This window comes from Patagioenas fasciata, chromosome 25 (assembly GCF_037038585.1).
Source record: "Patagioenas fasciata isolate bPatFas1 chromosome 25, bPatFas1.hap1, whole genome shotgun sequence".
Taxonomy (NCBI): Eukaryota; Metazoa; Chordata; class Aves; order Columbiformes; family Columbidae; genus Patagioenas; species Patagioenas fasciata.
The window spans coordinates 3,713,649-3,741,010 of NC_092544.1; the positions used below are offsets into that span (position 1 = coordinate 3,713,649).

Sequence of the window (27,362 nt, forward strand, 5' to 3'; positions counted from 1 at the left end):
GAGAGACGAAATGTTCCGGCTGTTGGAATAAATGGCGCTGGCTCCGGTTGCTGCCCTGCCCCACGGACCCGGCGAGCGGCTAAAGGGACTTGTGGGGAGCAAAGAGCAGCCGTGGGTCGCTCTGCCTCCTCTCCGGTGACCTGGTGCTGCTGTCCCAATCCTGCTGGATTTTTCCCTCCTGTCACGCATGGCAGCTTTGCCCTGAGGGCAGGGACAGAGCTGGCACAGTGGCTCTGCCAACCTGGCACGGCCGCGGCAGTGTGGTTCCTCCGTCCCCGTGCTGTCCCCACCCAGGTCTTTAGGGACAAGTTAGAGGTGCCAGGGAGGCTTCCCCAACACAGGGTGAGCACTGGGTGTGAGTCCCAGAACCTGGCACCTGGGGGCTCATCGTGCACCCACAGCAGAGATGCTGGACCAGTCCCAAAACTCTGCGTGCAAAGAGGCTCCAAATAGATCCTACAAGAGGGAGGAGGAAGAAAAGGAGGAGGAGGAAGAGGAGTGCAGTACCCAGCTGGGGCAGAGATGAAAGAGGGGGCCCGGAGGCGCCGTCTGCCCCGCAGGGACCTTGGGAGCTGCCCGGGGAGGGGACAGACCATGTCCCCAGGCCACAGGCGCCAGCGGTTCCTGCTTATCTGGGTGCTGGGTCCCGCTCTGCCCTGCGTCAAGGGGGACAAGGAAAACTCCATTCCTGCCATAGCTGCTCCTGGGAGTGATGCTGGGCATGCTGGAGCACAGCGGGGACGGGTGGGGGGTCTGGCTGCAGGGACCGAGCACCGGAGCCCCCACCAGTGCACCCACTCCCATGGTGCTGCTTCGGCTTTATCTTTGCTCAGCCCCGATACCGGCCCTCAAACACTTGCAGATACCGGGTTTTAAACATTTGCTCAAGGCTGCCTGTCCCGGCAGCTCCCACGCCAGCTCCTGCATGTACCACCCTGTGCCAAGGGCCGGTGGGTGCCCCGAGCAGTGCTCGGCCACGATCCTGCAATGCCCACCTGAGCAAGGAGCCACCCGCATTCGCCCCTTCCATGACATTTACAGCTCAGGCACCCTTGGGTAAAGCCCATTTTTAAACCAGCGAGCGCAGTGCTCATTTTAAGCACGGCAGCACACGGTCCTGATGTCCCAACGATCGCTAGCAGGGTCACTGGGGAGGACTCGTTGCTGGGTTTTTCCATATCCTGGGGCGAGCGATGGGGATCAGCAGCTCTGGGGAAGCAGCATCCGTGGGGCTCAGCGGGGCTGGGCGGCTGCGCAAGGACCTTGTCCTGGCTGCTCAGGAGCACCAGAGGCGTTAATGAGTAATGAGGGAGCAGCCATCCCTCCCACTGCCCCCGCGAGGGGCAGGAAGGTGGGGCCAAGGACCAGCTGAGACACCCCAGTAGTTTCGGTGACTGCTGATGCCACAGACAATGTGTTTTGTCACCCTTAGGTACCACTTGGGATGTCACCTCCCAGGGATCAGGCATGAGGGGCTCTAAGGGCACACGGCAGCTCCCCACGCCTCTGCCTGCCCCCGTGGGCCTCAGCCAGTGGCTGCTCCCCCCGTGAGGCGCCCGGCATCCTTGTGACCATCTTGGCCGTGCAAGCGGAAAATGAGTTATCCAGCTGGGTACCCCGGCACGCTGCCGGCGCTGGAGCCCTCTGGGGAGGGGGGAAAGCTTGCTGGGGCTCTGCATGAAAGGCTGGGGCTTTAGGGAGCTCCTGGGTTTTTCTCCTTTGCCAGGACTGGGACTGTAATAGATGGAAAGCAGAAGATGACCTTCCTCTTCACCTTCCTCCTCTTACCCACCTGATGAGAGCTCTCCCCGGAGGGTAACGGATACTCTCCCTCTTGCAGTGATTATTTGGACAACGCCGTATAACTGTGTGCAAATATATTTTTCAAACTAGTTTTGCTGCCATCAGAGGAGAGGCAAGATGTGAAAAGCAGGGATTTTTTTGGAGGCTAATGACTCGGAAGTTGGAGACGGCGGCAGAAAGTCAACACAAACGCCCTAACGGGATTAGCTTTTCCCCAGCACAGGTCACCTCGACATGGGTCAGCAAAGCCTCAGAGAGCAGTGGCACGCTCAGCCCTTCCCCTGGGATCACGGGGGACCCAGGGGTGCCAGGAAATCACTGTTTCAGAGCTCATTTAGGTCTCGAGTCTGTGTTCGGCAGGGTAAAGGGGGGGAATGAGAGGCAAAGAAAAGCACAGTGAGCCCCAGCCCTTCTGCAGGCATCGCCAGGGCTCAGTGCTCCATCCTCATCCCTGATCCCTGGTACCCGAGCAGGATGCGCAGCCCATGAGACACACAGTGCCAGCCCCAAATCCCATGGGAGACAGCGATGTGCCGGGAAGCCTGTGGGACGGACAGGCTTCTTGCTTTATAAATTCTTCTAGTAATTTCCAGAGGTTGGCAAATTCCTCCGGGCGCACAGCCAGGGCTTTGCGAGCCTCCGGGAATGATGCGGCTTAAATGCAACGATGCAGCTTTTCACATCAGGAAACGCATCCGCCCAGGGACCTGAATCCGACCAAGCTGAGAAATGCGGCAGAAACCACCTGTTTTCTTGCCAGGCTCATGGCCTCCGGCTTTGCCGCGTGTGCTGCCACTGACCTGCTCTCCACCAGGATGTGTCACCGCGCTGGGCCGGGCTCTCATGGATCTTATTGTCCCCTTGCAGCCGGATCTGTGTGGTCGTGCTCCTGAGCAAGGCGGCCTTGTAGCAAGCGGTGAAATCTTTTATGAGAGCCGCTGCCTTTCCTGGGCGCGCTGTCGACTGCAGGCAGAGGCTGGTGGAGCCACGTCAAGCGGCTGTGCTCCCCCCTCCGTGTCATTTCATTTTCAGGAGCTGATTTACTATCAGCAACAAGAAGCAGCGTGGCGCAGGGTGTTTCACGGGAGCGTGTCGGTGGCCTCAGGTACGTCCAGGTCGGCCACTGTTTGGGGGCACTGTGTCCCCCTGGGTGCTGCCATTGCTGGTGACATATCAAGTGTCACCCTTGGGCCTCTCAGGTGAGGAACCAGTGGTGGCTGTGGGGAGAGGGCAAGGGCAGGATGCGGCTGACAGCCTCAGCTCCTCTCCTGGGGACAGGGACTGCCACCCTGAGGCTGAGCAGGACCCCGCTCTAGGGGTGACAATGCTGTAATTACTCGCTGACGGTGACAGTGCTGTAATGACTTGCTCTGGTCCGGCACAGACCGTTCTGCTCCAGTTCTGTCCCCAGCACCACGGAGAAGGAAGCAAAGGGAGAGTCCCCAGGGGTGGGAGCAGCCCCCGGCTGTCCCCGCACTGTCCCCCCGCACACAGAGGTGACAAAGCCGGGACTCACCGAGGTGGGGGAACACACCCTGGGGACCCCCGGCAGCCCCGCCCTTGCCCTGCAGACACCCCGGTGGCACCGAGCGGGATGTCCCCGCACTCCCCCCGCCACCGGGGCCACCTGCGGGCGGGGCGGGGGGGGCGGGGGCCGGTACGGGCGGGGCCTCCCGCAACCCAGCCCCGCCCCGCAGAAACTTTCCGTCGGCGCCGGGCGCTCGGCGGGAGCCCGGAGCTGCAACCGGAGCCGTGTAGCCGGGCGGGCCCCGGCCCTATGGGCAGCGGGCGGCGGCGGAGCCGGGCGGTGCGGGGCGCTGCCCGCGGCCATGTCCGCCCCGGCTGCACCTGCGGCGGGCGGCGAGCGGCAGCCGGAGCGGGACGGCGGGGCCGGTTCGGCGGAGCCCCCCCGGCGGAGGAAGGGCCGAGCGAACTCGCTGCGCCGGGCGTTCAGCTGGTTGCGCGGCCGGAGGAGGCGGCACAAGGGCGGCAGCTCCCCGGCCCCGCCGGAGGGACGAGGTGAGGGGCGAGGGGGTGGCTGGGGAGGGGGGTTAAGGAGGGGTTGGAGATGTGGCCAAGGAGGAGTTGCGGTGGTGGCCGTGGTGGTGGCCAGGGAGGGTTGGGGTGGTGACCACAGTGGTGGCCATGGAGGGGTCGGGGTGGTGACCATGGTGGTGGCCAAGGAGGGATTCGGGTGGTGGCCATGGAGAGCTCGAGGTGGTGGCTGAGAAGGGCTCGTGGCAGCGGCCAAGGAGAAGCCACAGTGGTGGCCATGGAGGTGGCCAAGGAGAAGCCACAGTGGTGGCCATGGAGGTGGCCAAGGAGAGCTCAAGGTGGTGGCCAAAGAGGGATCACAGTGGTGGTTGGAAAGGAGTTGAGGTGGTGGCTGGCAAGGGTACAGTGGCGGCTGAATAGGAGTCAAGTTGGTGGCTGTGGAGGTGGCCATGGAGGGGTCACGGTGGTGGCCAGGGAAGGGCAGAAGTGTTGGTGGCCAGGAGAGCAGAGGCGCTGGCCGTGGTGACAGCAGAAGTGGCTGAACGGGGTGAAGGAGGTGGTGGCCGTGGTGGTGGTGGCTACGAGTGACTGCTCTGGCCACGGTGGCCACCGCTGTGGTGGCAGCAGCAGGTCGGATCCGGCAGTCCCTGGTGCAATCTCGCCCCTGCCCTGAGGGCTGGTACCGCTTCACTGGGTAGGTTCTCTCTCCGCTGAGTCAGAAGGTCACTGGGGCTGAGGGAAACCTGGAGGGATGCCAGCAGCTGCCTCCTCCTCCTCCTCCTCCTCCTCCTCCTGGGCAGGGTGTTTGCGTGCTCCAGGTGTGGCTCTTCCTGCCCTAGATATACCCATCGCCATGGCCCGGTTGCAGGGTGCTGTCTCCATCGCCCAGCCACATCCCTGCCACATCGACCAGGACAATCCCACAGCAGAAGGTGCTGTGGGTGCCTCCTCGCTGCCTCGGGGCCGTGTTATGGGGATCTGTGGGCCAGGACCTTTGGCAGAGTGACGGATGGTGGCGTGTCTGGTCGTGTTCATCTCCTCGGCATGGCTGGTTTGCAGTAGTAGGTGTCCCGGTGAGGCAGCAGGCGCTGGAGGCATCACCCTGTGCAGCGGAGAAGTGCTCAGCCTCCCCTGTCCTGTGCTATCGGGGACACCGTCTGCGTCACGCCGCTGCCCTTCCTGCTGGGCACCTCTGGCGGGGACGTCACCGCGCTCTCACCAAGGGAGAGGCCGCTTCTGCGGCATCCAAATGCAGCCGGATGCCGCTGCCTGCAACTTTCTTCCTCGCTTTGCCCCGGGGAGTGAATTTCCAGGCACCCAGGACTGCACGCAGGCATGTTTACCGCTTGGAGAAGCACACGGAGATCTGCGATAGGAGAAGAGCGGCCATGGAAAGGCCAAAGGGCCTTGGGAAGAGGCAGAGCTCTGCTCGGCCGGTCCCTGCGATGCTGCCGCTGCCTCCAGCCCTGCGTGGACGCCACGGCCACGGCCCAGCGCTGAAACCTGAGCAGAAAAGATGAGATGTGCCGGAGCATGTGATGTTCCTCTTCGCAGCACAGAAACGCCCCCAGCGGCTCTGCCAGCCCTTTTCTATTTTTTTTTTTCCTAAAGTTGTCATGTTTTCCAGCTAATCCTCGAAATGCGAAGTCACTGCCCATCAGGGTTGTGGCTTGGGGACCTCGAGCGTGCTTGCTGTACTGTCCCTTGTAGCACAGCCTGGTTCTTGTGTCAGCCAGGTCGCTGTCACTGCGGTGCCGCGGCACCATTCAGTTAAATATCCCCATGTCCAGGAGAGCTGCTCTGAGCGCCCACCTGCCCATGGTCCAGCCACGAGCATCCTCAGGATGCTGCCAGCGTGTGCCGGGGTTACCAGCATCCCGCCCCATGAGACGGGGCAGCGACACTTCGCTGTGTGACAGGGGGTCAGGACACCCGGAGCGGCAGTTTGGGCTGAGCGGTGGAAATGGACGGAGTGTTGGACCTGGCAGTTCCGAGTGCCAGCTGCTTTCTGAGGGCGGCTGCCGAGCTGTGTGCTGGAGCCGATGGCATCGGTGGCCGTAGCTTGAAGCTCTGACCTGCCCGGAGGCCGCGTTGGCCTTGCTGCCAACACCACGAGCCTTCATACGGCAGGAGCCAGCCAGGCTCTGCCCCAGCCTGGGCATTGTTCCAGCCATCAGCTGGGAGCTGTGGGAGGGAGGAAATTCAGTGGATCCTTGTAGGATCTGGGTGCCCTTGCTGTTCGTCCTGTGTCTGCATGGTGCTGGGGGTGCTTTGTGTCAGACCCATCGCCCTCCCATTGTCCTGCAGGTGGCTTTGGTCACGGAGCAGGGACAGAGCACACCTGACCATTCCTGGTGCCTCCTGGCTGTGGATCAGGACTCGTTCCTCAGCCTGGGCGTCTGCCCATTCGCAGCCTGGAGGTCAGAATTGGTTGGCACTGGGTCACGGGAGCAGGACAATGAAAGCATTTCCACTTTGGATCAAACCCGTGGGTCCATCTAATCAGAGATCCCGTCTCTGGCCGCTCAAACAGCTGAGCCATGTAGAGGAAAGACGCAGTAATCCTGTCTGTGGGCGAGTTTCTGGCCCCGCTTTATGCCGAGCGGGGCGACGGCTCCACCCCAACTGGACGCCGAGTCCGCTCCCATTTCCCGAATGGGTGCCCCGCTGCATTTGGGCGAATGGGCCCCGCTGGCTGGAGCACCCCCTTTTTTATACTGGTGCAATTCTTCACTGCAAGACAATTCCTGCTGCGAGCTGTAATGCCCGTGCCGGGGTGCGCAGGGGCTGCCGACTCGGGCTGTGTCACCTGTACACAGCACGGCTGCTTTGGGCACCTCGCGATTCCCAACATGTTTATTTCCACAATAACCATTGGAGGCAGAGCAGTGATTAACCCCGGGATGCAAACCGAGGTGGGGAGAGCGGCTGGGCCGTACCGAGGGTCTAACGCAGAGCAAGGGCTCTGGTTTTGCTCCCTTTTTCCTGGTGGAAGCGGGAGGAAGAAAGCTCAAAGCTTTTTCTTTTCCCCTGTGAGCGATGAAGGCAGGCTATTAACCCTCAGCCGCCTGCGAGGGGTTTTAGTCCAGGTTTTGGCTACTGCTTTGTCCAGGTTTCGCAATATTCTTCTTAATTCCCAGATGAAGTAAAGGAATCGATGTTCCAGAAATATTAAATTAGGGTTGGCTTTTTGTTTCCTTTTGATGCCAGCTTAAGTCTGGCAGCAACAGATTTCCTGATGAGGTGGGGGTCACCATGACGTTAAAAATAAAGCTTTAAATGCACACAGTTGCTTTACAGCATCAATTGCTCGTCGGAAGCCTCGCGGGATGACTGCGCCATGTGTGTGACAGGGGCTGGGCCACGGTGGCACTGGGCTCGATGCCATGGGGTGCTGGGGATGCACGTGAGTCCTCGTGACAATTTTGGGGTTGGGCTGTCCCTACGTGATAATAACCGAGATGTGAAATCTCCCCCGGACACTTGATTTCCTCCATCCCCTGGTGCTGCGTGGCACATGGTTTTGGTGTCAACACAGGCTTTGTGGTTTAGTCCTGAGCTTTGTGGTTTAGTCCTGAGCTTCTCGACTCAAAGGAGGGAGGCGTAGGCAGCGCTGCCCCCGCACCTCCCGCTCCCCAGGATTGTTCCCCGTGCGTGTGTGGGAATTAATTTGTTAATCTGCAGAAGGCAAAGAGTGACACTTCAGAAAATGTGAGCAGCAGGAATCCCCCGGCTGGCCCGGACTGGCAGGGGCGAGCGGCTCTGCGAACAAAGAGAGGTGTGTCTGCAACCACAGCTATTCCACCTGGAGACAACTGCAAGAATTACTCTTGCAAATAACGTTCCATAAGAGCCGATAAAACTATTTCACCAGGGTCATATTTCTCTTTAGAAGGGAGGTCTAATTTCATAAGACAATATCATCATTGACTTTGACTCCGGCAGCGATGGGAACATAAGCCGCTGGAAGGTGAAGAACTGGGCAATGATGAAGTGAAAAAGCATTTCCCTGCCAAGCGGGAGCTGGAGCCCTGGGCTGGTCGCTGTGGTTCTCACTGTATAGATAAAATACCTTACCCGGAGCGGGGAGCTGAGCTCCCTCTGCTTCAGTGGTTTGAGTCGGAGCTGTCATCAGCCGAGCCGGCCTGGGCTCCGGCTTGAGCAGGAAATCATCTGAAACCCTTCTGGTTATGTATTTCTGTTAATGATTGGGGATCTCAAGTGGGGTTTTTGTGTTACCTTTGCCTCGCTGAGCTTTACTTCCCCATGAAGGGAACAAGGGCTGAATTCCTTTCTCATTCAGGCAGCTCGGCTCCCGCTCCATGATTGCTCGGCCATGGGATCGGGTTTAGAAAACACTGGGAGAGGTGGATAAAGCACCAAGAGGGATGGATAAAGCACCAGGAGAGGTGGATAAAGCACCAGGAGAGATGGATAGAACACCCAGAGGGATGGATAAAACACCAGGAGAGGTGGATAAAACACCAAGAGGGATGGATAAAACACCAGGAGAGGTGGATAAAACACCAAGAGGGATGGATAAAACACCAGGAGAGGTGGATAAAGCACCAGGAGAGATGGATAGAACACCAAGAGGGATGGATAAAGCACCAGGAGAGGTGGATAAAACACCAGGAGAGGTGGATAAAGCACCAAGAGGGATGGATAAAACACCAGGAGATGTGGATAGAACACCAAGAGGGATGGATAAAACACCAGGAGGGATGTGCCAGCACAGAGGGGTCCCTGCTGCCCCACGCTTGGGCTGCCGGGTCTGACCGAGGCAGCGCGTGACTTTGGGACGATCAGATGTGCTTGAAGCCATCGTGCCATGATGACAAGATCTGTATCTCATGAGCAGCTTCCCCCCACCTCCTGGTTCCTTGCTTCTATCAGAGTCCTCTCAATGAATAAAACCAGAGGTTTCTGACCCAGAGAGTACTGGAATCAGCGTTTCTTGCCCCAAGTTCCCCATTCTCGCTGGCTGCTCCACAGCTGGGGTTTGTAGGGTGTTGTCTGTGCTGCGTTGTCACGCCAGGGAAGCTGCAAATGCTGCCCTTTGGCTGCCATGCTTTCTGAGCAGATTCCTGGGTGCAGCTTTGGTGACAGTGGTGGCCGCGTTTGCGAGGCAGGTGCTGGCACGGAGGGCGTCTGTTTTGGGAACACAGGGGGAAGTGTCTTGCTCTATCTAGGGCAGTGTTGGAGGCTCCAGCATCTCTTTTTCTCGCAGGGAGAGAAATCAAAGTGCTTCACTGGGAAAACTGGTGTGTGCGGGGCCTCCTGTGTCACTGGGGAGGGGGACTGAGTGTCTTGGGGGGTCTGTGCACCCTGTTTGGAGGCGCTGCGAGGGGATTTACAGCCCTGGGAGGTGTCCCTGTCCTGGGCTGGAGATGCCCCTGGACAACCCACCTCCTGTAGCCTGGGGGAACGATCATCTCCCCGAGTCACTGGGCAGAGACTCTGTCCCTGTTGCACTTGTGACCGTGACCTTGTTTAATCCCAACTGCCCCAAGACATGAAGGCTGTACCTTGAGCTGGGTGCAGCCAATAATGGGAAACAGGGAATAGTTTCCCACTGGATCCCCCGTTCCCTGAACAGGTCCCGCAGCAGAGGGGCAGCAAACAAGGGGGACAGTGGCACAGCCACCTCAGTGCCAGGCACAGCCTGTGGCACAGCTTGGTCTCTGCTGTGCCGAGCGTGCCTCTTGGGCAGCAAACAAGCCGGCGAGAAACCGAGCTGTATTTCCATCACAGAGAAGGAGACTGAAGTCCAAAGGTTAATTTACTGCTGATCACCTTGGGAGATCAGGACAGAGCTGCTGAGTGGTTTATATATATATATATATATATATGTTTTATATCACCTCCCCAGTTTTGTGCCTTTCCCACAAAACCCTCCTTCCTATTTATCCCAGCCTTTGATGAATCACCTAAGGAACATAAACACTGCCAGCAGGAATTGCCCACCTCCTGTCCCGCTGACCCCTCCCTGCCCTCGCAGCATTTAATGTTCTCATTAAAAATCCGGATGGAGAGCTGGGTTTGGGGGGGCCAGGCTGCTTGCTGGGCTCACGCGTTTGGGAGCGGGCAGCGCGAGGCATGGCCGGGCAGCTCGGTGCTTGTAAAACCCTGTGGAGCTGGAGCGGGGGCTGGAGCAGAGGGACATTGGGATGCACCCGAGGAGGGCACAGGAAGGAGGTGCCGGTGGTGCAGGTGTCCCTGTGGCTCAGCCAGCTGGGACTTGCCCCAGTGACAGGAGTGACTGTGGAGGGGGTGGCAGGGGATTAACATCCACCTACGGGCGTGTGGGTGCTCGCCCTGCGCTTGGGTAACAACAGGACCCAGCCCATGGGTGCTGTGCTCCTGCCTTGGAAGTCCTGGCCTTGGCCATGATGTGCCAGATTGGCTGGGGTGTCCACCTGGGGCTGGGACCCCCGAGACCCAGGAGGGGGGTCATAGCCTTGGTTGTCATAGAATCACAGGATGGTTTGGGTTGCAGGGACCTCCCCAGCTCCCCCAGTGCCCCCCTGCCATGAGCAGGGACATCTTCACCAGCTCAGGTTGCTCAGAGCCCCGTCCAGCCTGGCCTGGGATGTCTCCAGGGATGCTTCATCCACCACCTCTCTGCCCAACCTGGGCCAGGCTCTCACCACCCTCAGGGCCAACAATTCCTTCCTTATGTCCAGCCTGAATCTCCCTCTTTGAGTTTAAAACCACCACCCCTTGTCCTATCACAACAGACCCTGCTCAAAAGCCTGTCCCCATTGAGGGGGCCGGTTTCAGTACTGAAAAGCAGCAATAAGGTCTCCCCGGAGGATCTGTGTGCAGGGACAGGCAGAAATGGTGGCGACTGGCGCTCAGCAGAGCATGGCAAACTCCGGGGGAGGTGGGAGCAGGGCCAGGCACGAGTGCTGTCCCCACGTTTGGGGACTAGGGATCTCCCTTTGCCTGCTTGGGCTGGCTGCGGCACCCACGCATCGGTGCTGGAGGGCCAGTGCTGGGAGGGTGCTGCGGGATCCTGGGCGATGCCGGCAGGCCCCTCCTCTCTGCCTCTACATTGGCTCCGGCACAGCCGCCTGCCAGAGCCGAGCTCCGCCGGAGCGATGGGAGCCGGCGGCTGAGCGCCGTCACCTCCCGCAGCCGCCCGGGCCCCGCCGGAGCCCCCTCGGCTCCGCCATGTAGCGCCCCGGCCTCCTCCACCCGGCCGCGGTGGACGGCGAGAGCGGCCGCATGGGCAACGCGTATCGCAAGAGGAGCCCGACGGGCGTCAAGGCCGGTTCCTCATGGCCCTTCGGCCGTGCTGGCAAGACGGGGGCAGGTAGGAGCGATGGGGTGGTCTGGGGAGGGGCTGCGGGGATCCCGGTTTGGTGGCTTTAGGGAGAAGTTTGCTGGCTCTGCTGTGCCCCCGGCGTGGGGCTGGGCAGGACCTGAGCTGCCGCGGTGGGAGATTTTGCTCCCCCCTGCCCTCCCCATGCTGGCGGGGGGCAGGATCAGGCCCTCTGACCCCCGGTGCTGGAGCTGGGGAAGAACCTCTGGCTGCAGCGGGGGCTGCGCCGACACGTCGGGGAGCAACCTGCGCCATCGGGACGGCGATCATCCTCTGAATTAGTTACCGATTTGTTTTTCTAAGCAGAATCCCAGCGGTTAGAGCAGGGACACAGGCTGCCGGTGCTGCCTTCCTCTGCTCCCATCCCGTGCCTCAGTTTCCCTTGCTGCACCCCAGGGCTCTGGGAGTGTTTGCAGAGGGCAGCAGGCATCCATCCTGCGCAGCCTGCTTGCCTCGCTCTGTGCCCGTCTGTCTGTCTGTGCACTGATTTCTCCTCCTCTTTATGCTCCGGCTCCGTGGGTGCAACTGAAAAGCCCAGGAGGAGGCAGGGCTCTTTTGGGGGGGAAAGGGAGCGGAGGGAAGGGTCCCACCCCAGCCTGGACCCGTTTATTGAACTATCAGCTCCGTGGGGTGCCTGGTGCTCATGAGCTCCCTCCGCGATTCCTCCGTCAGAGCAGGGTGGTGAGAGCCTCTCTTGTAGTCATGTTGTCCCCAGTTTCCCCACTGATGTCATTGAACCATCTGAGTGTCCCCAGCCCAGCCTGAGTCGGGGAGAGGACATGATGGGTGCATGGGCAGGGGTCCAGGGTTGGTAGGAGTAGGGTTAGAGGGTCCAGGGGTGGGAACAGGGCAGTTTTCTCCTGCTAGCCCTGCAGGGTCCCTGTCCCCACCGTCCCTCCTGCCCTTGACTGTCCCATTTCCCTTGATCTCCACAGCCAGCAGCTGCCCAGGTGTGGTGAGCTGAGCTGTCTGCAGTGTAAATGGGCTGGGGTCAACCCCGTGTAGGCTTGGGAGCGACCATGCCAAGCGAAACTGCCCTGGAGAGGTGGGGGCCGGGGTGGGGAGAGGGTGCCGAAGTGCCCTGGCCGGCAGCACCCACTCAGTGTCCAGGGAAACTGAGGCAGGAGAGGTTACAGCAGTCACCCATGGCCCTGCAGGGATGGCATCTTTGTCACGGGTTCTCTGTCGTCTGCTGCTCCTCGCTGGCTGGCTGTGGTCCCCTCTCCACCAAACTCATCTCTCTTCATGGTCTCTATGCAGAAAGGGCTTGGTGCCACCAGCCCGGCTGTGCCATAGCCACGCTCTGCCCTTCTCTGGCTCTGCCAGATGCCGTCCCTTTGCCTCTGCCCTGAACCGCAGCAGTGCAGGCAATGGGGTGAGCTGCTTCTCCAGGATTTAGGGGCTCATGTGAGCCTCCCTGGCACAGTCCTTGCCCTTTTCTTGTGCTGTTCCCATCCAGACCTCCATCTCCCTTCCGTCCCAGGCTTGGGTGCCCCTTGCTGGTCCCTGAACCAGGACTGTGTGGCTGCCGGGGGATGTGTGTGGCTATTGGTGTGGCCACTCTGTTTCGGATGCCCTGACATGGGTGCGATGTGAGACCCAACCGGGGCAGATCCTGCGAGGTGAGGGTGCTGAGGCCGAAGGCCATGGGGTGGAAGGTGCTGAGAAAACATGGGGCAAGTTGTGTTTGTTCTCTGCCGTGGCTCCATGGCAACGTCGCAGCGGCCACAAAGCAAAAGAATTTGCATTGTGTCGCTTCAGCATTTCGGAGGGCGCAGCCGGGATCGCCGGCGGGGGGCAGGGTGCACGGGCACCTGCCGAATGGGCCCCCGAGGTTGTTCCCATCTTACTCCTGCCCCTCACCCTGACCCTGGGGTACCCTGGGTGCTGCTGGATTCTGGGTTGGAATCTGAGGGCGTATTGGGGGCAACTGGACCAGTATCCCCCAGTTTCCATCTCTTGCACACTGGTTTGGCCCTGCCGTGCCCACTGCCTGGACAAGCATTGGCAGCTGCCTTTGCACTTCTACCATGTGCGAGATGTTGTGGGCACCTTTTCATCCCAAAGGACCACGGTCCCCAGGGACAGGTTTGGCCAGGGAGGAGCCTCGGGAACAGGGCTGAGGCTGCTGGGATCACTCTGCCTGCTGCAGGCAGCTGCCTGCACCCCGCTCCCTGCCTCCTCACTCTGCTTCAGCAGTGCCAAACCCACATGTCCCCGTCCCCAAGCCGGAGTGGGGTCTGGCTTTGTCTGGGGCGCATCGCCTGCCTCTCCTCCCTGGGCTCATCTGTGCTGGGAGCTGCTGGGGAAGGTCCTTGAGCACCAGGGAGACCGAAGCCTCTTATCGTCTGGTTATCGGGACAGCCCCGCTGACTCAGGGTGGAGGAACGTGGCGGCCGGCCAGGCTGCACCCCACGGAGCCGGCGGGGATGTGGCTGCAGCCTGTGGGGGGCTCCTGGGGTCCCCTTGCACCCATGTCCTCGTTGGTGGGTGCTGGGGCAGATGGCTGGGGATGGCAGGTTTGGGTTGAGGGGTGACCCCTGGCCGCGAGGCTCCCCGGCAGCAGGTGCCGGTGACTGCGTTAGCTGGGGGGCTGGTGGTGCAGGCTCTGGGGTGGGCTGAGCAGCCCTGGGCGTCTTTTCCCTTTCACAGCCGCTCTTCGTGCCAGACCCACGCTGGGCCGGCTCCGCAAACAGCTGGGGAAGCAGATAAGGGCAGGGGCCCACCCTGGTGGGGGACGTGCTGAGATTTACACAGGCGCTTTCTCCAGGCACCGGCACACTGGGCTCGCCCGCCGGCATCCCAGGGTGATCTGAGCCCTTCCCCGTGCCCCCTCCTGCTGCTGGAGCGGAACGGAGCGGGGTGGAGGTGATCTGCGGGTGTCCTGGGCAGGCAGCTGCCTCCAGCGCTCGGCTCCGACATGCTGGGCCATGCCCACTTGGCAGGAGCCCCGTCACCGAGAGGCAGGGATGGGACCTGCCGTTCTTCTGCTCATTATGTCCCCCCTGAAATTTCAGAGGCAGCCCCAGCGTTGTCTAACAGCTCCTCTCTCATCTCCTCCCCTTGATCCCGCATCGCTGTGTCTGTCTCCATCCCTGCGGGAGGATCGGCAGCTCCTCGGTGCCTCCTTGCCTCCTCCTGCTCGCGCCACCGAGCAAAGATCCGTAGGTAGGAGCGGGGCTGGGTGCTGCCTGCAAGACGGTGGATCCGTGCACAGAGAAAACCTGCAAGGTCTTGTCCCGAATCCGTCTCCTGGCTTTGCTCCTGCGTGGAGCCGAGGACCTGCTGCGACAGGCACGCCTGCCGTGCACAGAGCACCCTCGGTACCCTGCAAACACGCTGGGCATGATGCCGCGTGCCGTGGGGACGCAACCAGCTCCAGGCACCGCGCAGGCGCCGTGGCGGCCGTGGGGAGGTGGAGGACAGGACACCCTGGGAAGGTGAAGCAGGGCTGTCATAAAGCTGTGGACTTTGGCGTCGCTCCGGGGAGGGCGGAGGTGCGGTGCCTTGTCCCCAGCTGTGTGTGCCACCGGCGCTGCCTCCGCGGCCCCGCGTGGCTCTGAGGTTCTGCCTGCCGCCCTCTCCCGCCCCACGCTCCCCATCTGGGCCGTTCCCGCCCGGATCCGGCTCCTGGCCGGGGAAGGTTGTTATTTACCTTCAAACCTGTTTGGTGGCTTCTCTGGGGAGGGGACGAGCGTGGGGTGGGGATGTGGTGGGACAGGGGCTCACTGGGCTGGAACAGGAATGGGAATGGGTGCATCAGGGTGGTCCTGCCTCCTGCCGTGGTGCCAGGACCTGCCAGGGGCTGCTGCCAGACCCCTGCCTGGGCTCCACGGTCACCCAGGGGCTGCTGTAAGACGTGTGGGACAGCAGCCGGGATCAAGGCCAAGGCGGTTGTGGCGCAGCCCCGTTGCACAGGGAGGTGTGTTCCTGCCATCACAGGCTGCAGGCAGCCAGCCGGGCAATGGCGCTTCTCCAAGGGGGTTTCACCCCGTGCTGGCTCCTTTGCCTGTTGGCTCACTGGGAGGATGCAGGGCAGTTTTCTATGCTATGATTTAGAGGAAGAAAAACGACCCAAGTTTGTTTTCCCACTTGAAATGAATTTCTTTTTCATGCCTCTGCGTGGGATCGTGTTTGAGAGTGGAGCCAGCAGTGCAGATCAGGTCGTGTTTATTTGCTTTGCGGAGATGTTTTCCTGGCCGAAGCAGCAGCCCCCCAGTGAGGCCAAGGGCTGGTGCTGGGGGGCTGCACGGCCAGTGCCACGATAAATATTGTTGTGCTCTTATCCTGCCTGGAGAGAACACGGTCCTGTGGCATGTCCTAGTGCACAGATCCTGTGCAGAGACGACAAGGGCTTGGGGAGCAAGGGTGGTCGGGCTGGTTCCCTCCCTCACCAGCTGAGGGTCGGTGAGCAGAGGCAGCACAGGGTGGCACAGGCGGGTGGCAGATGACACCTGGGGCCACGGAGCTGCCTGAGCAGAGATGATGGGCCCAGGGGAGAGATGGTCACAGGCTTGGGCTTGTAGAGAGGAGTCATTGCTCCTGACGGGGAGATGCCCGCTGGGGAACCGGCTGGCTGTGCTGCAATGGGAGAGGCCGATTCGGAGGGAGCAGAGGGGCTGGATGATGGAGCAGAGGGGCTGGGTGCAGGATGAGAACACGAGGTCACTTACAGCCGTGCCAGGGTCCACGTCCTGCCTGTTCCCGGTGGCTCTCGGGGCTGGGGTTCCTTGTGCACCCCATTGGCATTACCCACACTTACAGCATCCGCAGGCAAGTGCCGCTTCGCCCTCTCTCCAGCCCGGGGAGCAGAGTGGTCCCCAAGTCTGGCTGCACATCTGGATGGTGCATCACAGGGTGGAAAGGGACCCCAAAGTGGTGGGAGAGCACCCACCCTGTGGGGCAGGGGGTGTTCTTGCTGCTCTCTGCGTCGCTCTGGCTGCTGGGAGAAGGGAGGCGAGCTCTCCATCCCCGCTAAGACAGACGCAGGCAGGTTCTCCTCCCCTTCCTCCCCTGGGGACCTCGCAGCCCCTTCCCTCCCAGCTTCCCCCTCCTCCCCATTTTTCTGGGGTGAGTCAGTGGCGGTGGAAGGGGCGGGCGGGAGCTGTGCTGCCTGTTCCCGGCCTCCCGCCGCAGGACCCGCCGCCGCGCAGCGAGCAGACAAGTCGAGGCAGCGCCGTGCAGGCAGAGATGGATGTTTGCAGCCGAGTCCGGCCAAACCTGCTGCTCGCAGGAGGCACAGGCCTGGCCCGGGGGGACAGGAGCCGGGATCTCCTCCTCCGGTTCTCCCCAAGGGACAAGCAGCGTGACCCCAGGCACCAGTACAGGTTGGGGTTGACCTACTGGAAAACAGCTCTGCAGTGAAGGGTCTAGGAGTCCTGGGGGATGACAGGTTGACCGTGAGCTCGCAACGTGTCTGTGTGGCCAAGAACCAAACGGTACCTGGGGTGCGTGAGGAAGAGTGTGCCCAGCAGGTTGAGGGAGGTTGTTCCTCCCCCTGTGCCCTGGTGAGGCCCCGTCTGGAGTTCTGTGCCCAGTTTTAGGCTCCCCAGTTCAAGATGGACAAGGAATTACTGGAGGGTACCTGGGGGTCCCTGCCCCTTCCAACCACTTTGCCTTGCTGTGGGGATGCTCTGCACCCTCCAGACCATCCCTGGCACCAGTAGCGGCACATCCCAGCTCCGAGACAGCGAGCCCGGCCTTGAGACAGCGCCCGACCCTGAGAATCCTCCGACTCCTTCTCCAGGAAGATCCCGCTGCCACGTGCGGACGGGACACGTATCAGCTCAGCACCGCCGAGCCTGGAGGGGACGGGGCGATCCAGGGCTCGTTGCAAGGAATGCATGAGGGATGGGATGCCAGCTCCGGCCGGGCGTGTTGCTGCCGGCACCAGCTGCAGCTGTGGCAGCTTCCTCAGCCCACCGAGATCTGCAGCCTCTGCTGCAGGACCAGACCCCTCTCCCTCATGGATTCATGGATCCCCTTGCTTTTCCTGTCCCTTTTGCAGCAGGTTTCGCTGTGTGTTGATAAAGCCGGGGTGAGGCTGTTGGGGCGAGGAGGATGTGGTGGCGAAGGTCACAGGGAGTGGGAGGAGAAGCGGAGGCGGCTCTTTGCACGCCGCCACGCTCCCCAGCGTCAGCCCTTGGCACAGGGATGCTCCGCGTCCCCACAGAGCTCCTGCTGTGACACCCTGTCCGGGTTGTCCTTTGGGTGACTGCAGCCAGCGGTGCTGAGCTCCTCCTGCCCCGAGCCACAGGTGTCCATCAGCGAGGGGCGGTCTGGAGGCCCTTTGGGTCATGGAATCACAGGATCGTTTTGGTTGGAAAAGCCCCTCAAGATCGTTAAGTTCAACCGTTCCCCCACCCCAGCACTGCCCCATGTCCTGAGAACCTCATGTCCGTCTGTCCAACCCCTCCAGGGATGGTGACTCCAGCACTGCCCTGGGCAGCCTGTTCCAATGCCCCACAGCCCTTTGGGGAAGAAATTGTTCCCCACATCCAACCTCAGCCTCCCCTGGTGCAACTTGAGGCCGTTTCCTCTGCTCCTGGCGCTTGTTCCTGGGGAGCAGAGCCCGACCCCCCCTGGCTCCAAGCTCCTTTCAGGCAGTTCAGAGATCAGAAGGTCTCCCCTCAGCTCCTGTTCTCCAGCTGAACCCCCCAGCTCCCTCAGCTGCTCCCATCACACTTGTGCTCCAGCTCCTCGCCAGCTCCGTTCCCTTCTCTGAACTCGCTCCAGCACCTCAAGGGCTTTCTTGTCATCAGAGGCCCAAAACTGACCCCAGGATTCGAGGTGCAGCCATGCGGGTCCCAGTGCAGCCCCGTCCCTGTGAGCAGAGCTGATGCACCATCCCGGAGAGCTGGACCCGTGTTGCTCTGGGCAGTGTTTACCCGCCATCGGCCGTTGCCTTTGCTGGGGCTCGTGATGTGCTGCCCGGGGAGCAGAGGGCAGTGGCCAGCACAGCATGTGGCTGCTTGCTTTGTGCATCCTCAGCCCTTTAATTATGTCCCTTTTTTCCACTTTGCACTGTGCAAAGAGCTGGGGAGCGTCTGCCTGTGGCTGCCGGCACCTTCTGGGTGAACGCGTGGGCAGCGGGGCCGATTCTGCCCGTGCTTCGGGCAGGTGCCGGGTGCTGCCTGTATTTGTTGTTATGGGCATGTAGGGGAAGAAATCCTTGCTCAGCCCGGAGCTGCCCGGCTGGGGACACAGAGGTGCCTTTTGCAAGGTCAAACTGTCCCTTGGGCTGTTTGTTTGGTGCCTGGGGGCCGGTGGGACCCTCGCTTACTGCTTCGGGTGACGCTGCTCCGTCTACAGCCCAACCCCTGTCCTGCTGCAGTAATCCCTGGGCACGGCCCGCGGGGAGCTGGCAGGGCAGGGGAGGGAGGCTGGACATATCGCCCGCTGACACAAGGACGGTCCTGCCCGCTGGGTAAATAACGGGAGCTTTTCACTTCTTGAGATGGGAGGGATGGAGCTCCCTGACCGCCTGGCATTTCTACCCCCGCCTGCTTGTGCCCCCGTGCCAGCGACTGGAGCTACTGGTTAGACTGGTCTGAGAGCTCAGTCTCCCCCAGTGCTGCCAGCTCTTGTGACCGTGACGTGGCCATGCTGGACACCGTGTCCCTGAGGACAAATGGCCTTTGCCCCACAATGGCTCACGTCCCCCCACTGTGGCTGAGCCGTGCTGGGAGCAGGGCTGGGGGGCTGCGGTGGGTGCTGGGTCCCCAGGGGACACTGGGGACAGCTGAGGAGGGGCAGCGCTGGCACCGTGGGCTGTGCAGTGCCATGTCCCATGGGCTGGTGCTCGCTGGAGGAAAAGCCTCCCAGCTCCTCCCAGTTTGCCAAGGAAGCCAGCAACTGGTTTGCACAGGGATGCTGTGCTCAGCGGGGCGCAGGCGAGGAGGGTCCTGGTGGGGTCCCAGGGGTGCGAGAGGTGGGATTGGGGAAATCCCACCCCTGAGCTCGGCAGGACGGATCCCGGCAGCCGTGCTGTGTGTGGGAGGAGGCGGGAGAGCCGGGGGCGAGCGGGGAGGCCAGAGGAGGGGCCCCCGCTTTCCTCCTGCCATCACGAGCAGCGCGGTGGGCGCAGCTGGGGCTGTCCCCCCCTGCCACCGCGCAGCCCTCCCCGGGGTCAGCCTTGTCTCCGCAGTCAGGCAGCTGCGCCGGAGCCTCTTTGCCCACCCGAGCATCCTCCCTCTGCGCGGATGAGGACAGAGAGGGGGATCTGGGGGCCGCCGGCATCCGTCTTGCCGGCACACGGCTGGGTGAGAGCCGCCACAGAACAATAGGCAGAACATCGGTGGGGGACGGTGGATCCCCCGTTCCTGCAGGGACCAGACCCCGGCCACCATGGTGGTCTTCATGGGCAGGAACCTCTCCTCGCTTCTGGCTTTCTTCAAGAAAAAGGGTGAGTGAGATGGAGGGAGGGAGCGGCGCCCTGTCCTTACACAACCCCTGCCCGCCCGGCACCGGGTGCTCGCCCACCCGCAGTGGGCAGGGGTCTGTCACCCCAGGGGGAGGGAGGGCAGGGGGGCTGTCACCCCAGGGGGAGGGCAGGGAAGGTCACCCAGCCCCATCCGCTGGGAAGTTAATGCGATAAATCACCGAGCTCTTCTCACTGGCGGGCGGCTCTGAGTGTGCTGGGGCTGGGGGGGGAATGTTGGGTGAGGGGCTGCCAAAATTGTGGGAGAAAAGGGTCTAGGGGAAGGGGACCGTGATGGTGGGGGGGGTGTGGGTGTCTCATGTCCCCTGCAGGGACCCTGTGCCACCGCAGGGGTCCCCTGTATCACCCCCCACCCTCCTGGCCTGGCTGTGCCCCCGGTGCCAGATGCCAGCGGAGGCTGAGGCCGGTGCGGTGGCACGGTGTGGTGGCACGGTGCGGTGGCACGGTGCGGTGGCACGGCGTGGCAGGGCGGGCCGGCTCCATTGTTCAGGGCCTGCTCCTTTGTGTGGCAGGGCTGGAGCGCAGCTGCCTCGCTGCCTGGCCGGGCTGCCTGGGAGGGGACACGGAGGGCCATGGGGGACAGGGGATGGGTGCATGGCGCTGGTGATGCTGAGCAGCGGGTACCCGTGGCCCCAGGGTGCTGCCTGTTTCCTGACTCACCCTCCTCTTCCTCAGCCTGAAGTTGTTTTTTTGCAGGCAGGAGGAGTTGCAGGCAGCGATGTGCAGGCAGTGATGTGCAGGCAGGGCTGTGCAGGCAGGAGCAGGCAGGGCTGTGCAGGCAGGAGCAGGCAGGGCTGTGCAGCTCCCAGCAAGGGCCCAGAGCTGGTCCTGGGCACCCCAGGGTGCTGGCGGTGGTTTGGCAGGAGGGGGCTGCAAGATGAGGCGCAGAGGATCCAGTGCTGGCTGTTGCGTGGCATGGAGGGTCTTTAGCACCCAGGTGGATGCTGGGAGGGGTGATACAGCTTCTCTGGGGGCTCTGTGCCTCAGTTTCCCTCCTCTGTGCAGTTCCCAGCCTGCCTGGGCACAGTGTGAGTCCCTGCTCTCAGGTGCTTTGTGATACCTGGGCATGCTGCAGCTCTCCCAAGGGAAAGTCATTATCTTTCTGTCCTCGTTTATTCCCTCCCAAAACCCCATCCTGCCCACAGCCCTGCACAATTTGCTGCCTCGTTTGCCCCTAATTAAGGCTCTGGGCAGAAAGGCAGTGCTGTGCCCCAGCTCCACTCCAGCTGGGGAGCAGAAACCCCACGGCCTCACGATGGAGATAACCAGAATCCGGCACATTGACTGGCCGGGCAAAGCCACAGGAGATGATGTCTCGTGGGGCGTTTCCAGCACTCAGCTCAGAGATGAACGGGATAACATCATCCCGGGCTGGCTGTCATCACCCAGCTCTTCCTATGGCTGTGTGGGTGCCACCGCTGTCCCCTGCAGGGCAGGGACTTGGCTTTGTGTCCGCCCAGCCAAGCTGATCCCTCTGTCTCCGCAGGCACGGCCAAGGGCGACACCGAGAAGCGGCTGAGCGTGCAGTACACGGCGGGCGAGGAATGTCCCGACAACGTCTTCTTCCCCAGCACACGGCCCCCGCACCTGGAGGAGCTGCACAACCAGGCCCAGGAGGGACTGAAGTCCCTACAGCACCAGGGTAGGTGTCCCCAGCCCCGGGGTGGCCCGAGGACACAGCGGAGGTGACATCAAGCTGGTCCCGGCTCCTGGCTGGCCGTGCCACGGGGGCGGCACGATGGGGCTGACCAGAGTCCAGTGTTGGGCGGCGCGGCCGGGCTCGGCAGCTGCTCCACTGGCTGGGGGCTCCCCCGAAGGGACTGACCCCCTGTTTTCCCTCTGCAGAGAAGCAGAAGCAAACCAAAAGTGCCTGGGACCACGGGGACAGCAGCAGCCTCCAGGTGAGCGCTGCCCAGGGACCGGCTCTGCCCCGCGGGGTGTCCTGGGGGTGAGGGGACACGAGGTGGCCTCTCTGTGTCCCTGGGGGTGGGAGCAGGTGGGGAACTGGCTGAGATTCGGGTTGCAGGGCTGTGGCGTTTGTGGGGTGGGAAGAGATCATTTGTCCCTCAGTGTTGTCCCCTTTGTCCCTGTGCTTAGCCTTGGTGTGTCCTGCCTCGTGGGGCTCTGCCCGGGGACCCCCACTGTGCCTGTATCCCTCTGTCCCCGCACACTGGTGTCCACTGACAGCGACGGGGGTGACGGGGCAGTGCCATGGGGACATCGGCCATCTCCAGCCCCGCGGCCAGGCCCCTCCCTGGCTGCTGACGAGGAGAAACTCCCACTCTTGGCCGAGCTGGTGTTTGCCGCTTCCCCGGGCTCTGACCGCGCTGCCAGCGCCTCACCTCCCTTGTTTGCTCCACCCGCTGTCCCCAGGCCCCTGAACCCCCAGCAATGGGGGGTGAGGAGCCCCGAGGGAACAGGGCTGGGTGGAGGGGTTGGGTGGTGGCTCCGCTGATGTGGCTCATCCCGACCTGCGCCAAGAGATGATTCAGAGGGACGGGGGGGCACCGATAGCTGTCCCCATGGTGGGACCATGCTGGTGGCCGTGCCCAAGGGGACACACATGTGCTGCAGATCACCTGGCGCTGTCCCTGTCCCCAAGTCCCTCTCACGGCCCTGGGGTGCAGCCATGGGACGGTTTTTGGCTTGGCACAGTGGCAAGGCCACCAGTTCGCTCGGGTTCTCCTCTGTCGGAGCAGACCCTGGCCCTGCTGCTCTCCGGGGGGCTGCGGGGCCACGCGGGGTCCCTGGGGCTGCTCCCGGCCCTGCTCCTGGTGGGAGGACTCTGGATGCCGGCGTGGCTGACTCAGCCTTTGGCCCTCGGAGAAGCTTTTGTCTCGGCTGCGCTGGGCTGCACAGTCAGTTTGCGGCGGAGAAGGGGCCTGGCGGGGGCCAGGGCAGCTCCTTTCCCACCGCCTGGGGTCCGCCTGAGCCCCCGCTCTGTGCCCACGCAGTCCTGCGCATCCTCGGAGGATGACAGCGTGTCCATCCGGAGCCGGGCGACCTCCTGCGCCACGGACAGCACCTCCGAGGACGCCCTCTCCATCCGCTCCGAGATGATCCAGCGGAAAGGTACCCGCTGGGGGGCTGCAGGGCCAGGGGACGCGAGTCGAGGGGCCTGGCAGGAGACCTGGGGGGTTTCTGTGGCCACCAGCCAGTGCAGGGATTTGGGGGCCCGTGGGGAGTAGAGAGTGACTCGGTGTGAGTCAGAGGGTTGGGGCTGGGCGGGGGGAGCAGACGGACAGACAGACACCTCCCTGCTCAGACCGTGGGGCTCTTTGGCAGCTGCTGGTGCCTCTCAGGGCTCTGCTGAGCGCCTGAACCCGGCGTGTCCTGGAGCATTTGGGGGGTGCTGGGGATTGTCCGCCCTCGCACCCGCTGGACCCCTCATGCCTTTTGCAGGTTCCACCTTCCGACCACACGACTCCTTTCCCAAATCCTCTGAGAGAGCTGGCAAGAAAAGGAAGGAGAGGAGGACAACGGTACTGGGCATCCCCCAGCATGTCCAGAAGGAGCTGGGTAAGTGTCATAGCGGGGTTTAGGGTCTGGTCCTGTTCCCTGGGCTCTGTTTGCCCTCGCTTGGTGTATCTCCCTTGGGATCACACCAGGTTTGTCTCTCCCTGCTCCCAGGTCTCAGGAGCAGCCGGGAAGCCAAGGGACACCCCGATGCTGACGGGCGAGGGCTGGTGGGGCACGGGGGCAGCCAGGCGCCCCAGCTCTTGCTGAACGGCGGGCAGGTGTCCGGCGACGCCGTCCGCATCCCCACCATCGACGGGAAGCTGCAGCCGCTGGCTGTGCCCGGGGGTGCCCGTGTCTGCCTGGGAGCCCTGGAGCAGGCGGACGTGGCCCTGCAGAAGCACATCGACCGTGTTTACTACGACGACACGTTGCTGGGGAGGAAGACGGCAGCCAAGCTGTCACCCATGGTGAGGCCGAAGTCACTGGCCGTGCCTGGCATGACCACCAACGCCAGCCCTCCGGAGCTGCTGAGCCCCGTCATGTCCATCTCGCCCCAGGGCACCTACATGTCTAAGATCATCCCCAATGCCATCCTGCCGCCCATGGTGGACGTGGTGGCCCTGACGCGGAGCAGCGTGCGCACGCTGAGCCGCTGCAGCTTGGTGTCCTCCAGCCCGGCCTCGGTGCGCTCCCTTGCCCGCTTCTCGGAGCGCAGCACCCGCAGCCGCGAGCCCTCCTCCTCCAGCGACAACTGGAGCCACTCGCAGTCCACTGAGACCATCGTGTCCAACAGCTCCACCATCTCCTCCCAGGGCGGCTCCGACCGCCGGCAGCCCGAGCCGGGGCCGCGCGGCGAGGTGGACGCGGCGACTCGCTCTGACGCCGACCAGGTCAGCGTTTACAGCTCCGCCAGCTTCACCAGCTCCTGCTCCAAGGCCCCCGCTGTCCCCACAGTCCCCGGGCTCCTGCCCGTGGGGGGCAGCAGCGGCCGGGCGTCCCCCGCATACAGCACGAGCAGCCAGGCAGAGGGCTCGGACACGGGCAGCCTGGCCAGCGAGCGCTCCTCCGCCCGCAGCGTCTCCCTCAGGAAGATGAAGAAGCCCCCGGCCCCACCTCGCAGGACCTACTCGCTGTACCAAAAAGCTGACGGGGAGCCCAAGGTGCTGGGGCTGCCCCCCAAGCCTGACCGGCGGTTGCAGCGGGAGAGCAGCACGCCCTGGTCCCCGCGGCCCCAGCCTCTCAGCCCCGCGGCCGAGGATGAGGTTTTCTCGCCGTTGTCGCTGAGCGAGACCAGCAGCCTCCGCTCCGAGAGCCTGGCCGGCGCCAGCTCCCCCGAGCCCCCGCGGGGCAGCCACGGGGTGACCGTTGTGCTGAGGGAGCCCCAGGCTCAGCCCAAGTGGAGCTGCCCGGATGGGTCTGACCGCACCATGTCCCCTTCCAGCGGCTACTCCAGCCAGAGTGGGACCCCCACGCTGCCTGCCAAGGGGCTGGGACCCCCATCTGTGTCGCCGGGCAGGGGGGCTCAGCCCCAGAAGCCGGAGCGGGTCTGCTCCCTGCAGTCACCCGCGCTCTCCGTGTCCTCCTCCCTCACCTCCATCTCCTCCTCGGCCTCAGACGCGGCCCCCTCTGAGACGTTGCCCCGAGACCGCTTCATCATCCCACCACACCCCAAGGTGCCCGCTCCCTTCTCCCCACCACCCACCAAGCCCCAGCAGCCTGTGGCCCCCACCGGCCCCCTCCTCGCCTCTCCAGACCCACCACTGCCCAGTGCCGCCGGCCAGGAGCCCCCCGCCAAGCCCAGCAGCAAGTCCCCTCCGCCATCGCCGCCGCCTGCCTACCACCCGCCCCCCCCGCCGGCCAAGAAGATGGAGGGGAGCCCCCAAACCACCAGCGAGGCTCCCGCCGACGCTGCATGGCCCCCGCCACCCCCGCCAGCTCCTGAGGAGCACGACCTGTCCATGGCGGACTTTCCCCCTCCGGATGAAGCCGATTTCTCCAGCCTGCCTGATGATGCTGCACCGGCTCCCACGGCCGGGCAGAAAGTGGCACCGAGCCCAGGGGTTGTGTCTTCCTCACTCTCAGCCGCCACCTCCTCATCCAGCCAGCAGCAAGGGCCACCAGCCGGGTCACCACGGCCACCTTCCCCCACCGAGCCTGCTCCTGCAGCCGCCATACCCCCACCGCCACCTCTCCCCCCGCCCTCAGCTCCAGCTCTGCCGCCCCAAATCAGCCTTAAGAAGGCGGCCAACGGCCCCCGGGCAGACACCAAGAAGGAGCCAGTGTCGCGGAGCAAGAGCGGCCCGGTGGCCAAAGAGGACGCCAGCCTGCCCATCGTCACGCCATCGCTGCTGCAGATGGTGCGGCTGCGCTCTGTCAGCGTGGAGCCACCCGCCGGGGCCGCGGCCGGGGCCGAGGAGCGGCCGGCGCCCCAAAAACCTGTCCGCCGGTCTCTGTCCACGCGGCAGCCCCCTCCTGCCAAAGACGCGGTGCCTTCGAACCAGCTCCACCACGCCGTGCACCTCAAGGCAGCCGCCTTGTCCTCCGGTGAGGCTGCGGAGAAGCCAGCGGGTGGGAGAGCGGCTCTGCCGGGTCCCGAGGGACCCCCCGGGGACGGCCAGCTGTCCCCCCGGAACAAGTCACCGGCATCCACCGCCAGCTTCATCTTCGCCAAGAGCTCCAAGAAGGTGGTGGTGGAGACGACCTCGTCCCCTGAGGCACAGGCCGACCTGAAGAGGAACTTGGTGGCCGAGCTGAGGAATTTCTCGGGGCAGCGCTCGGCAGCACCCGCTGCTGCCCAGCCGGGCCCCGGCAAGGCACAAAGCCACCGAAAACCCGGCAAGATCCCCCCTCCAGTAGCCAAGAAGCCTTCGCTTGGCCCAGGGCCGACTCCTTCACCCCTGAGCCCAAAGGCAGCGGAGGCGCTGGGCTCCCCCGTGCTGGACGGGACGGCCAAGGCGGTGGCGGCGGAGGAGAGCAGGACTAAGAGCGAGCCGGCGGGGACGGCAGCCTCGGCGACCACGGAGCCAGCGGCTCAGAGCTTCCCCGCACAAGGTACGTGGTGTCGCGGTCCTAGCAATTTGAGATCACATAACCGCTTGTCACTCCCGCTCTCCATCCCCAAATTGTGGGGAGAATTGAAAAGGAGGGGAGAAACCCGTGGGTTGAGACAAACAGTTTAATAAAGTAACAAAACAATACTAATATACTACTGCTATTACTAATATATATACTTCTAATATTATATATATATGTAAAATGGAAAATAGAATATAAAAGATTGTGTAATTCCTCATGGGCTCCATCTGTGCCGAGCAGCCAGTCCTGGGAAGATCATGCTGGTCCCAAACAGCTGATCCCATGGGCAAAAAGGCAGAAAAGCTATCGTGTCTGGAGCTATAGGCTCCTGATCTATAGGGTCCAGAGCTGTAGGGTCTCAGTGCAGACCATGTTGGGGCTGGGGGCAGTGGGCTGGCCAGCAGAGCCGAGCCGTGGGGAGTGGGCTGGGCTGTGGGGTGCTCGAGGAGGCTGATGGTCTCTTCCCTCCCACCTTGCAGATGGACGGGGAGAGACGGCCTGACGGACGGAGCTGCAGGATGGACGGGTGCCCCCGTGGAATCCAAATCTCTCAGGGACCTGGGCAGGTCAACAGACGAGTGTGGAACTGGCGACTGACTGACGACAGGAAGCAAACAGCCTTAGCCTCCACGGCCTTGATGATATTTATGCAAAAATGGTGTTGGTTTCACTTTCCTAAGTACTACAGCTTTATTTTTGCTCTTTTTTTAAAATTTACTGGACCCGGAGCCAGCACCTCCTCCCTGCCCGGCTGCCGCTTGGTTTGTGCGTGTGGAGCGGAGCAGCCACGCGGAGAGGAGGAGCGCGGAGGGACAAAGGTGCCGGAGCCAGCCGGGCCCGTGAGGAATCGCAGCACTTTGGACAAGGGACCAGGACGGCTTCAGCCACCGCAGCACCCGGGGACGTGGGCAGGAGGGGACAGAGATGCTGGCTGGGGGGACCAGGGCCTTGGCCCTCAATGGAAAGGAAAAAGGGGGCTCGTGGCCAGTGCTGCCCTCTGGCCTCAGGGTGGAGGGGGTGTCCAGCTGCCCCCCGAGCTGGTCTGCAGGGTAGAGCCTCCATCTCTGTTTCTGTAAACTCATGTTTTGATTTCTTTGATTGTACAAAAAAAACAACCAACCAACCAACCAAACCAAATGCAACCAACCCTCTGCGCCGAGTAGCTGCTCAGAGCTCTGTACCTGGCTGGTAAAAATGATGAGCGAATGTTGCTGCCTCCTGTGCTTCCTGGCTCGTGGCCGTGGCCTTGCCCCGCGCAGCAGC

The 27,362-nt window shown here is 62.8% G+C and overlaps 1 protein-coding gene across 1 annotated transcript; it reads left to right on the forward strand.

Annotated features, from left to right (window-relative positions):
• The first annotated feature begins 3,565 nt into the window (after positions 1-3,565).
• NHSL3 (NHS like 3) lies at positions 3,566-27,305 on the forward strand. Its single transcript, XM_065857088.2, is given in 8 exon segments — positions 3,566-3,598; positions 3,600-3,822; positions 21,052-21,207; positions 21,411-21,466; positions 22,520-22,637; positions 22,968-23,084; positions 23,196-26,075; positions 26,579-27,305. Coding segments are annotated over 8 exon segments (3,591 nt in total). The 5' UTR covers positions 3,566-3,580; the 3' UTR covers positions 26,602-27,305.
• Positions 27,306-27,362: the final 57 nt, after the last annotated feature.